At 38.0% G+C, this 12,644-nt stretch overlaps 1 protein-coding gene across 1 annotated transcript; it reads left to right on the top strand.

Annotated features, from left to right (window-relative positions):
* The first annotated feature begins 1,591 nt into the window (after positions 1 to 1,591).
* LOC131327076 (DNA repair protein RAD5A) lies at positions 1,592 to 11,682 on the top strand. Its single transcript, XM_058360076.1, has 20 exons — positions 1,592 to 2,345; positions 3,518 to 3,651; positions 3,777 to 3,909; positions 4,141 to 4,194; positions 4,271 to 4,417; positions 4,509 to 4,660; positions 4,734 to 4,818; positions 4,899 to 5,171; positions 5,308 to 5,454; positions 5,573 to 5,728; positions 6,168 to 6,235; positions 6,382 to 6,504; positions 6,608 to 6,707; positions 7,496 to 7,608; positions 7,988 to 8,266; positions 8,491 to 8,691; positions 9,168 to 9,261; positions 9,364 to 9,435; positions 10,641 to 10,739; positions 11,022 to 11,682. The coding sequence occupies exons 1-20, from the start codon at positions 1,803 to 1,805 to the stop codon at positions 11,142 to 11,144; spliced, it is 3,096 nt and encodes a 1,031-aa protein (XP_058216059.1). The 5' UTR covers positions 1,592 to 1,802; the 3' UTR covers positions 11,145 to 11,682.
* The last annotated feature ends 962 nt before the right edge of the window (positions 11,683 to 12,644 follow it).

The following is a 12,644-nucleotide window of genomic DNA, read 5'->3' as shown; positions in this document are numbered from 1 at the left end:
CACAGTATGTTTTCCTCTTATTTTTTTCTTAACCATTTTCCTTTCCTTTCCATGAATTCCAAAGAGACGAAAAAAAAATACTCCATTTGTCCGTGTTTGTTAGTCCTTTTGGAAGTCTGTGCAGTTTTTAAATGTTTATATCTTTCAATAGAGACTACAAAAAACATGCACTATGGATATTGTTTAATAAATCTCAATTAGTTTTATTATTCTATATTTTCAAAATTATGAAAAATATTATAAATTGAAAAATAAAATGGTTTAAAAATGTCATGCATTTCCAAAATGGACCAACAAAGATGGACGGAGGAAGTAAATAACAACAAAAAATTTAAAGCCAATTGTCAAACTTGATAGTACAAAATTTTGCACCGCCAATGGCATTGTAAATTTGTAATCGACATGAGGTGGAGGACGTTGTCATTTTTAACGCCAACATTTTTGGGGAACCTTTTTTTTGGGTAAAAGACCATCTACAATCATATTGGTGTCATACATAAACTTGTTAGTTGCACAATTAGCTTAACAAGAAAGTTAGTCCCGTCCCGCTAAAAAAAAATAAGTTCATATTTTTCAAATAAGCACTTATTTTATAAATTAAATATGATGTATTATGAGAGAATAACCTATCTCATAAAGCGAAACATAAATATTTAAAAAATAAGAACCTTAGTTGAATGAGACCTTAAACTACCACCATTAGCGGTGAAGCCAGACTTATAACAAACTAAATTATTTGAGTTTGAGCTCATATTCACTCGTTTAAAAGCTAATTTCGACATTGGTCGTTTTGAAATAAGCTTCTCGCATACTAAATAAACAAAAATTGGGTTGACTTATTTTGTTTTTTTGCTAAAGTTGTGGATTAAAGATTTTACCCATTTGAAGTCTTAAATTTGGGACTTCCTAGTTGCTGTCAACTTTTATTAGGTCAATATATATAGTTTTTTTGTCCCATATTTGAATAACCCCACTATTAATGGTTGATGATATATGACCCCATGAAATTAATTAAAATGCGCATACACTGTCATAACTAAGTTATGATAAAAATGGTTTTTAATTTCAAGCTAAACAAACCAAACTCATTAGATCATAACCAAATTCATTGGCTGATTTTGTCATTTCAAAATGAGTTCACTCGAGGGTGTTTCTACTAGACTAAAAATAGTCTTCAAATTATTTCACTAACACATAGACAAATTGTTTTTACTATACGCAGGTCAACATAAAATTTGTAGGGAAAAATTTATTGGGTGTTTTAGGCTAGGGGAGATGACTCAGACGAGTTAGAGGCAAATATAGGCCAAAAAAAAAAGAAAAAAAAGAAAAAAGGGAAACATTCACTCCGCATGTGAAAGGCGTCTCTATTTTATTTATTTATTTCGTTGAAAGTCAACATTACTAATTGCGTCGTGAAATAAACGAATCCAAGTTATTTAAAACTAGCTCGATTAAAGCTCATTTACAACAACGAAAGCTAATGCTTTATTTGGAACTTGAGGAAAGTAGGATGAAAAAAAAAAAGGGAAAGAGAAAAGGCCTACGCATATACATTGGGGGAGGCGGGAAATATCAAATATACAAGCGCATATAGCACTCTTTACTCCAAGCACCAGAACCACCACCTAGGGTTTCTCCGATTCTTTAATCTATTGAACTCCAATCCCTAACCCTAGACAAGGAATTCATTTTCATCCTTATGCGCAATCAAAATCAACGGTGATTTCCCTCGAATTCCACCATACTACTAGTACTAGTTTATCCAATTCCTCTGTCTCTCTCTCCTTGTCCGTCAATCTATGGGGAGCAAAGTCAAGGACGAGCTGGTATCCACAGTCCGATCCATCGTCGGCCTCGAGTACTCCACCATGGACATAATCCGAGCCCTTCACATGGCCAACGACGACGTCACGGCCGCGATCAACATCTTATTCGACACCACCCCCAGCTTCAAAACCAAAGACAAATCCGCAACTCGCAACGCAAGCTCCTCGAGAATTCCAAATAGCAACGAGACGGTAAACCGCGCAGTGGATTCGACTTCATCGGACGGTACTCCAAACCCCGGCAGTGGGGTTAGGAGTGTTGATAATAGTACTGAACCCACGAGGGGTTTGAGTTCGAGTCCAATTGGGAGTGAGTGGTGGCTCGTGGGTTGCGGTGAGGTTTCTGGGCTTTCGACTTGTAAAGGAAGGAGGCTGAAGCCCGGTGATGAGGTGGGTTTCAATTTTCCGATGAAGAGTGCGTCTGCTGCACCCTCGCCGGGGAAGTTTGGTGGTCGCGGGCGACAGGTGGCTGCTTGTTCTGAGATTGTGAGGTTCTCTACAAAAGACTGTGGGGAGGTGTGTTGTTCTTTTTCCCGCTAAGTGAGGTGTGTTGTTTTAGTTCTCAAGGTTTTGGTAATTATTAATGCCAATTGGATATGTGGTTTAAGTATTTTTTGGAGTAAATGGAACAGACGATGGGTAAAGCAGGATTGGGGTATGCCATGTTTTGTTATTAATTTGAAACAAGAGTCTATGGAAATAAATTTTCGAGTATGCATGTGAAGCTTAAACATGTGCATATAGATGGATATTTATACTCTCTATCCACATTTGTTCACGGTTTATAGAATCTCCTATATAGTGTCGGATCTAGGAATTTAACACGGGCACATTTCAATCATAATCTTTGAAGTATTTATTTACCAATGAAGAACAACGCTATTTTCATGGGCTGGCTTCCCGCATCGGGAAGTTTGTGTGTGTGTGTGTGTGTGTGTTAAAATGGTCCTCTTGCCCCTCACTAGTCAGCCATTGCCTAGTTGAGTGGGTTAAGTGGAATTACCCCTGCTCAAAAGATGGTTACGTTTTGTACAATGGAAAAAGCCTTAGTTTTTAAATACAATCAGCACATTAAATGTGCTGGAGAGCGAAAATAGTGAGCACATTGATTAAGAGGTCTGTGTTGTTGCTTTTGAGACAAATTCTAATGGTTGGTTTGATAATTCCTTAATATTAAGTGCACTAGTGCAATTCTTTTGTTTTTTTTTTTGAAGATGTGCAATTCTTTTGTGAAATGCATGTAAAACACTATAGTTAAATTGGGGCACAAGTGTAAAGTCAAAAAATCTGGGAGGGCACGTGGTCTGGCCTTAAGATGCATACGTCAGTGCTCGTATACATACCTGCGCAAAAAGAGAGAGCCTTATATACCTCCCTGCATGCTAGCATCTGTCCGTGCCAATATGAAGTACATATGTTAGTGTCTGGATGCTCATCTATGTTATGCCGTATGTGTATATCATTAGTACAACATCTCTATATTGAAACCTCAAATAAAAATTATTGGGATTTTGTTTTATCATTTTTGAAAAACACTCTTGCATAGAGCATCTTTGTTGAAGCAAATTGGGTAATAATGTAAAGAATGCAAGAAGCTCTAACTGAAGATCACAAAGGACAAAATGTGACAAGTTGGGGCCTTTAGGTCCTTGTGTTTTTCCACATGATAATATTGAGTTCATGTGCAGATTGGTCGAATACCTAATGAGTGGGCACGATGTCTCTTGCCCCTTGTGAGGGATAACAAGGTCCGAATTGAGGGTTGCTGTAAATCTGCTCCCATTGTATTGGGCATTATGGACACCATTGTGTTGTCTGTCAGGTAATGTTGAAAGTATACTGAACGTATTCCATCTGTATTATGCGAAAGAAGGAAAAAGGAGTATTTAATGTTTGCTCTTAGATTAATACATGACTTATTGATTATTACACTCTTGTTGTACGCAGCGTGTACATCAACAGTTCCATGTTTCGGAAAAATCACCAAACTTCGCTCAAAGCAGTCACCAACTCAACTGACGAAACAGTTCATCCTCTGCCAACCTTGTTCCGCTTGCTAGCACTGACACCTTATAAGAAGGTGATACAGATCTTTTGAGTTGCAAATTTTTTCCGGAAAATTTCCCAAAGTCTGATTAGGTATATGGATGAATTTAAATATAGTGATTCATGTGTTGAGCGTTAATATAGGTATTGTGTTTTCCAGCTATGTATGCTAGTTGGCATCTTTTGTCTTAAAATGTACCATCTCTCAATTAGTATTTGGAATATCTGCTGATTGTTTTGCTTGTGTTTGCTTGGTTATAACTAGGCAGAATTTACTCCTGCTGATTTGTACACAAGGAAGCGACCTTTAAATTCAAAGGTGTGTGAACAAATTTATTGGCCTGTCCAATGTTTTTTTTATGTACGAGGATCAGTATGTGATTTCAACCATGCAGGACAGCTCTGATGGTCCTACTGCACTGCTACACATCAACAAGTTTAAGACTCAGTCTGTGAATGGAAATGAAGTTGAAAATGAGGAGTCCATTTCAGATGCTGATCTTGAGAATATTGTTGGCGTTGTCAATAGCTCTGAGTTAGAGGTACTGTCATTTTTGAGAATATTCTCTGTGGTCTTGGAACTTGCATAGACACAAGCAAGGAAGATATGTTTCAACCTGTTCTGTGATTTAGGAAATGGAATCCCCGAGCACTCTTCAATGTGAACTTCGCTCCTACCAGAAACAGGCTCTTTATTGGATGATTCACTTGGAGAAGGGACATTGCAGGGATGAGGCAGCAACAACGCTGCACCCATGTTGGGAGGCGTATCGTCTTGCAGACAAGTATGCTGATTTTTATCATATTTTATGCTCTGATTTTGAAAATTTATGTTTAGGAGGATGTTTGTCTTTGTAGGAGGGGGCTTGTTGTCTATTTGAATGCATTTTCGGGTGATGCTACAATGGAGTTTCCAAGCACCCTTCAAATGGCCAGGGGAGGAGTATGCTCCTGAGTCTCCTGTCTTTCGTCATATTGTTATCCATAGTAGTTTTGGGGTTTTGACATTTTCGCACATTTTAGATTTTGGCAGATGCTATGGGACTTGGGAAGACAATAATGACCATAGCTCTCCTTCTTGCTCATTCGGAAAGAGGTGGATCATTAGATAGTCCTTCCACGAGTGGAGCCTTCGTTGAGAATAGCAATACCGATGGCATTTCAGATCAATCTCCAACTTTCCTGAGTAAAGACACAAAATTTTCTGGTTTTGATAGCCTTGTGAAGCGAAAGTACTCCCTTATTGGTGGTGGCAATCTGATTGTATGTCCCATGACGCTTCTGGGCCAGTGGAAGGTGCACACACTCCATTTTGACATTCCTTTTTAACTTTTTCCACGACACCCAGAAATGGATGTGTCAAGATTACACCAACATTGAGATGGTGTTCATCCGGAAGTCTGATATTTTATTTCTTGTTGTCTATTGATAGGCAGAGATTGAAACTCATGCACAGCCTGGGTCTTTGTCTGTCTATATTCATTATGGACAAAGCAGACCAAAGGATGCAAAAATTCTTGCTCAGAACGATGTTGTACTAACCACCTATGGAGTTTTAGCCTCAGAATTTTCAACAGAGGTACTTGAGAAAACTTGTTCTGTGTTTTTAGGAAATCTCTCAGCAAAATCCTGCTCAAGTAGCCTGTATAGATAAATCAACATAAACTTGTATCACATTCTGTAGTATGCCCTTGTAGAATGCTGAAGATAATGGGGGACTATACTCAGTGAGGTGGTTTAGGTTGGTGCTTGATGAAGCACATTCCATTAAATCTTCTAAGAGCCAAAGTTCTGTAGCTGCAGCTGCACTTACTGCTGATCGCCGTTGGTGTCTTACTGGTACTCCTATCCAGGTATATTCATGTAATCACTTACCGTTCCTGGATTATTGTTCAATTCAATATCTTCTTTGAACAGTCTTTCTTCTGAGTCTCGGGGATATTTTTTTCTGAAGGTGTCTGGTGGATTACTTACTTCTACATAATTGGCAGTAAACAATTCGGGCATATTTAGTATCTAGCAGTTCTCGTTGTTTTCTCATAAATTTGAAATATGTTATGAACTGCATTAGTTCTTTGATTACATAGTGTTCTGCTGCCCTCCCTAAAGTTTGAATCGGAGGGTATTTTCGCCTTTCTCAAATTGTATGAAGTGAGAGAGTTACAAATAATTTTGTAATTTAAATTTCTGAAAATTATGAAATGAATGGCATTTCTGACTCACTCTGATGATTGACACAGATTTTTTTATTTGTCCTGACATTTCACATCTGTGTTTTTTTTGTTTTTGTAGAACAACCTGGAGGACATTTACAGTCTCCTTCGCTTTTTAAGGGTTGAACCGTGGGGGAACTGGGCATGGTAAGTTTGCTTTCCTTATCCAAAACAGGTTCTTCTTGATTGTATGCTGTTTTGTTACGCCATTTCTCTTTTTTTGCTTTCTGTGTTACTTTGTGTGTCGCCAGGTGTGGGGTGGCATGCTTATGCTATCTATTAATTTAATCCAGGTGGAATAAACTGGTCCAAAAGCCTTTTGAGGAGGGCGACGAGAGAGGATTGAAGTTGGTTCAGTCCATCTTGAGGCCAATTATGTTAAGAAGGACGAAGTTTAGCACAGACAAAGAAGGCAGGCAAGCAAATTGCACACAGCACAATCTCATCTTATCCTTTTCACCTTTCTTTCTATAAAGCTTCTTTAATATCTGTATTCATATTCTTGTTTTCATTTTGCAGGCCAATTTTAGTTCTGCCTCATGCAGATGTTAAAGTGGTATATTGTGAACTCACAGAAGCTGAAAAAGATTTCTATGAAGCTCTGTTTAAAAGATCCAAGGTTTCTAATTGTGATTCATTCTGCTTATCTGTATTATCTCTTTTCTGTCACGAAGTAGAGAAATTTGTTGAATGCGAAAAGATAAGAAAGAGGTACAAGCAAAGGAGGAGGACATAGTACCCGAAAAGAAAGAAAAGACACCCACCGAAGGCTCTCTACAAATCATAAATGCCACCACTGTCACAATAAACCTAGAATTGTGGAATGTCCTGAAAAGTGGGAGATCCTGAAGCCCAAAAAGATGACAAATGACACTGATTATCAGTGACTGAATTTCTTCATACTTACCCTGAAAACCCCTAGCATTGCTCCAACCAAATGACCCAAAGAACAAGAATGATACACAATTCTACAATGTGATTTCCATAATGATTGCACCCAAAGGACAATCTCCCCAAGCACTTACCATGAAGAAACAATATTCCTTCCTATTGCTAACACTTTTGCTTTGGAAGGAGTGGCCCCTCAACTCACCAAATGATCTTTCTTCTTTCATCCCAAACTTTCCATGAGCAATTTTCCTCTCGAAATAAAGATCTCTTCCATGATTCCAAACTTTTCATCATTTTTGTCCAACACTGGAGCCTAAAGAAGCTTTTCCTGCACCAAGTACTTGAATTGAAGATGCTCAACGGGGCAGCCTAAAATTTTTCCAAAAATTTGTTCCCACATTATTAAATTTATATAAGTTTACCTTTAGACCTCGTAGCAGATTAGATGCTCAATAGCACATTTTTGTATTATGCTATACAATGCTTTTCAATTGGTATGTTAACTTGACTATTCAGGTTAAATTTGATCAATTTGTTGAGCAAGGACGGGTTCTCCATAACTATGCTTCTATTCTGGAACTGCTATTACGGCTTCGCCAGTGTTGTGACCATCCATTTCTCGTAATGAGGTCTGTGTCATACGTCGGTATGCTTTCATTTTGTTTGGATTTTGTTCTTCATTTTTGTTTCTTGTCCATACTTGGTGGCACTTCGGCTTGCGTCCAGTCTATCAGCAGAATTTTAACAATTCTCTGTTTGTTTCTTTGGTAAAAATTAATCTGATTCAGTGCTTTCATTCATCCATTTGACACGGATTAATTCTTTTTTTTCTTTTTTTATTACAGTTACAATGTTAAATCATCTAAGACAAGAAAACAGGAAAATTGTTTACATGTTTATTCCAACAATGCCTAAGAAACTCTTTGGCTATTTTCAATTAGTTTCCTCTCATGTTTGTTTTAATAGTCTATATGTATCTTTGGTGACGGGGTGGTTTGATGTTTCCAGTCGAGGTGATACTCAAGAATTCTCTGATCTAAATAAGCTTGCCAAACGTTTCCTCAAGGGCGGTCAGGATCTTGTCGAAGGGGAGGCCAAAGATGTGCCTTCACGGGCTTATATTCAGGAGGTGGTGGAGGAGTTGCGCAAGGGGGAGGAGGGAGAGTGCCCAATATGCCTTGAAGCATTTGAAGATGCGGTATTGACTCCTTGCGCTCATCGATTATGCCGAGAATGTTTATTGGCTAGTTGGCGTACTGCTACATCTGGGCTTTGCCCTGTTTGCAGGTACTTCCAGGTTGCTTTTGTTTAATAGTCATTCACTCCACCCTCACCCCTAACATTTCTTTATATTTTCCAATGTAAGCTCCCCCTTTCTTTCCCCTCCCCATTGAGTCATTCTTTACCATTTAATTATAATTCTTCCAGTTAATTGTTAATTTTCCAGTTAGTCAAATGTGGATTGTTATTACGTCCAAGCCCCCTGATACACAAGGTTGTCTAATTTACAGGAAGACTATCAGCAAGCAAGATCTTATTACAGTGCCTACTGAGAATCGATTTCAGATAGACATTGAGAAAAATTGGGTGGAATCAACGAAAGTTGCTGTTCTGTTGCGGGAGCTAGAAAATGTTCGCTCATCAGGCTCTAAAAGCATCGTTTTTAGCCAATGGACAGCATTTTTAGACCTTCTACAAATTCCTCTCTCTCGGTAGCAATTTTGTACTCCTTTAGACCTTTGTGTGTGTTTTTTTGTTTGTTTGTTTGGGGGTGGGGGAAGTGGGGACTCGCAAATTATGATGCAACACTATTTTTAAGTATTCCGTACCCTCATCCCCCAATCAAAATTCAAAGCTGACAGAGTTGAATGATTTTGAATCTCTGATACCTATTTAGATTTCTATTTGTACACTTGGTGAGTTTGTGTGGGGAAGGGAGTTAGGACTGGATAAAATGAACATAGATCAGATGACCAAAATTTAAATCCAGTTTACTAACATTGTATTTGTTCGGTTGAATTCCCTTTTATGTTCTGCAAATGCAGCCAATAAAAAAAAAAAAAAGCAAATCAAATACTATATGTTATGGGATCGCGACTGCTGTCAACTGTTATCGCATGCAGTTAGTGCCTCAAAGTTTTCCCTCTCTGCTATTGTAAACTGTGGCTGTTATTTCTATCATCCTCAGGAGTAACATTCCTTTTGTTCGTTTGGATGGTACACTGAATCTACAACAGCGTGAGAAAGTGATAAAGCAATTTTCAGAAGAAAGCAATATCCTGGTCAGTCTTTTGGATTGGAAGAGGGGAATAATAGCGCAGTGGGGGTCATATTTCTCAACTTAGTGGCTTAATTATAGTTCTTGTACTTTTGTTGTTAAACAGGTGTTGTTGATGTCGTTGAAGGCTGGTGGAGTTGGAATAAACCTAACAGCAGCATCCAATGCCTTTGTCTTGGTATGAAGCCAGTTTGTAACCTTCTTACTTGTCCACTTCGGACCTTGCAGTGAGAGTTCGATTATGCTTCAAATGGTAGAGCTAACATGTTACCATGAAGTTTAATCTCGGTTTAAGCTGAGATCCTTCATCATTTAGATAGAGTATTATCCTAGACTTGAATGGTATATCTTTTGGTTTATCGCACTCGGTGCTGTTAGTTCAATAGTTTCTCATTCTTTCCATTGACACTTAGGTTTGTGAGTTCATCCCATTTGTGACTGGCAACAAAATTTCATTTCGTCGTAATATTAGTATTGTAATTGGTCCATGGTCTTCGAGTGCAGTCCCCAAAGTCGCAAGAAGCTCCCTGGTTGCTTAGTTAGGGGCTGAAAATTTTTCGAGTTTCACATGGCAAAAGACCTGCATTGGCGGCTAGATCAGGCACCTGTATCAGTACCACCATACGAAACTCGCGTACCAGTTAACACCAAACAATCAAAGTGATCATATAGAATATTTTATTGACTTTCTTAAGCTTAACACATCAAACATTTCATGGCCTAGTGTCTGAAGAATTGTTTAGTTTGTTGTAACTCCCTTGCCTTTTAAGAGTACTTGAATGACTGCTCGACTCCAAGTAAGCTGGAGGAAACATCATAACTTTGAAAACCCTTCACATATATCAATGCACTTTTTGCACATTAATCATTGCCCATTGGGCTAAGGTTAGCATTTTCCTTCGTGATACTCCCTCCGTCCCATTTTCATTGTCCATTATTCTGTTTGTCTCTTTTATGTCTTTTGCCTATATCTTTTAGTGTGGATCTTGAAAAATATGCAATATGGATCTTGTTTGATAGATCTCGATTAGTTCTATAATACAAAGCTTTCAAAATTATGAAAAACATTATATTATAGATCAAAATATATAAGCAATTAAAAAACGGCACACAATTCAAAAATGGACAATGAAAATGGGACGGAGGGAGTATTAAGAGTAATCTTGATGGGTTTTTTTAATGAATCTATTCAACTTCAACCACATCATTCTTTGCAAAGTTCTGCATAAATCTTTTGATCGTATACCATTATTCCATTAAAATAGTCATTATGTTCTACACTCTACTTGTTTGGGTTTCTCCTGTTTTGTCTCCATTTTCATGTTGATGTATTACCATTTGCATAAATAGATAGTCAATGGCAAATGTTCAACTTCTATATAGGATCCATGGTGGAATCCAGCTGTTGAGGAACAAGCTGTCATGCGGATTCATCGCATCGGGCAAACTAAAGAAGTAATGATCAAACGGTTTATTGTGAAGGTATCATTCTCTTCTCTTCTTTTCTATAAAATGTAGATTCATTCTTTTTTGGCGTGATCCCATCCAAATGAATCGGCTACATCCTCCCTGCTGTTGTATAATGGCATGGGAGAAAAAACGTATGAGGCAGTGTTTCATGACTGAGCTGAATGCTCAGAACATCAGTACAAGACAAACGTATGATTTAACTTTGATCGTGCGGGCTTGGGTGGCATCAATGCACGTGTTAGAAGATTGTATTGAAAGACTGTAATCCCTCATCTAAATGATTTTGGATAGTAGGGAACTGTTGAGGAAAGAATGGAAGCAGTGCAAGCCCGGAAGCAACGGATGATCTCCGGTGCTTTAACTGACCAAGAAGTCCGAACTGCACGTATTGAGGAATTGAAGATGCTTTTTACTTGAACTGGGGGAAGTCAGAGCAGATATTTTTTGCAACTACTTGGTGGGGTTGAGGGTTTTGCTCCAATTGCTGTTCAAATCAAGATCTTGGATACAACAACAAAATGGTAGCTCTTCATATTGAGAGAGTGCATGAAGTTGCATTCTTCATCTATCGGGAGAAGCAAGCATGTGGAATTTGGCGGGGAGCCAGGGACAGAATACCATTGATCTGGACTGATGCGAAGCCCGAGTATACGTGGTGTGGAGCATGAAGATGTCTAGTAACGTCCGATAAATTAACCTATAATCATTGAAATGTTTTTTTGGCAAACAGAGATGTAATCTAATGTAAAGTTGGTTGTATTAGTGTTAGATGTACCAAACAGGGATCCAGCATTTCCTAACTTTAATGTTGGACCCATTGTACAACTTCATTTGTTAGGAAATTTCTTTGCAAGGTAAGTTATTTTCTTTGTGGATGGGAAGGATAGTTCAATGTTTAAAACTTCACCTGTTTAGTTAATGTTTTCAGAGTGTATAGGAAACATTTTTGGTGGAAGTATTTGTTTAGACAGCTGAGAGTTTGTTTTTCTTTCATTTTGATGCCCTTCAGTTATGTCTTTCTTTCACTTCAATGTAGAGCGAGCAAATGTTGTTGATGTGAAGAAGACAATTGTTTAATTTGATGGAGTGATTGGATAATTCTATGTAGGAGTATATCTTGAGTATGGTGCTTGAGACAATACTATGAATTTGATAAATGGATCAGATTTGTTTCATTAATTTCATACATGTGGCAACACCACAGATTTTAAAATTTGACAAATGGCTGCACCTGGTGACTAAGTGCAATTTTTATACGCGAGATCTAAATCGGGAGTGTGAAAATATTTATAAAAAGGGCACGTCACCTTGGAGGCACATCAATTACACCCCTTTCATATACAAGTGGGTCCCATTGAATACCTATATGTGAGAGGAATATGGTTGATGTGCCTCTAATAAGTGATGTGTCTAGCATTTTTGTTATAAAAACCATCCCAAACTACTATATTTTGGATCGTGAGTGGAGGAGATTATGGAGGATTGTGTAACAGGCTAGATGTTTTAGCTTAATGGTATCAGAAAAAGAGATTAAATTTTTTCCATCGGTCGCAGAAACTATGGGTTTTCCACCACCGTTATTTCATGCCCACCGTGCATCTGTTGGTGATCTGAACTGTTTATCTTGTACGGCCCGAGCGTAGCGTATTTATTTTAAAAATTAGATTGATCTAGCATCGCAAGTGTATCAAAATTTGAATTTTGGTTTGTAAAATGGATGGTCATTGACAGTTTAACTTGACATAATCAGACCGCCCATCTAATAAACTAAAATTCAACTTTTGATATACTTATTATCAATGTGCGATCAAACTAAATTTTTGCATGAATATTTTATTCTATAGGCCCTACAAAATAAACCGTTCAACTTATAACAACAAACGCACGGTGGAGTCTAGAATGGCGGCGGTGGAAAGA

The sequence above is a fragment of the Rhododendron vialii genome, chromosome 1a (genome assembly GCF_030253575.1).
Source record: "Rhododendron vialii isolate Sample 1 chromosome 1a, ASM3025357v1".
NCBI classification, from domain to species: domain Eukaryota; kingdom Viridiplantae; phylum Streptophyta; class Magnoliopsida; order Ericales; family Ericaceae; genus Rhododendron; species Rhododendron vialii.
This window is presented reverse-complemented; position numbering and strand designations above follow the sequence as displayed.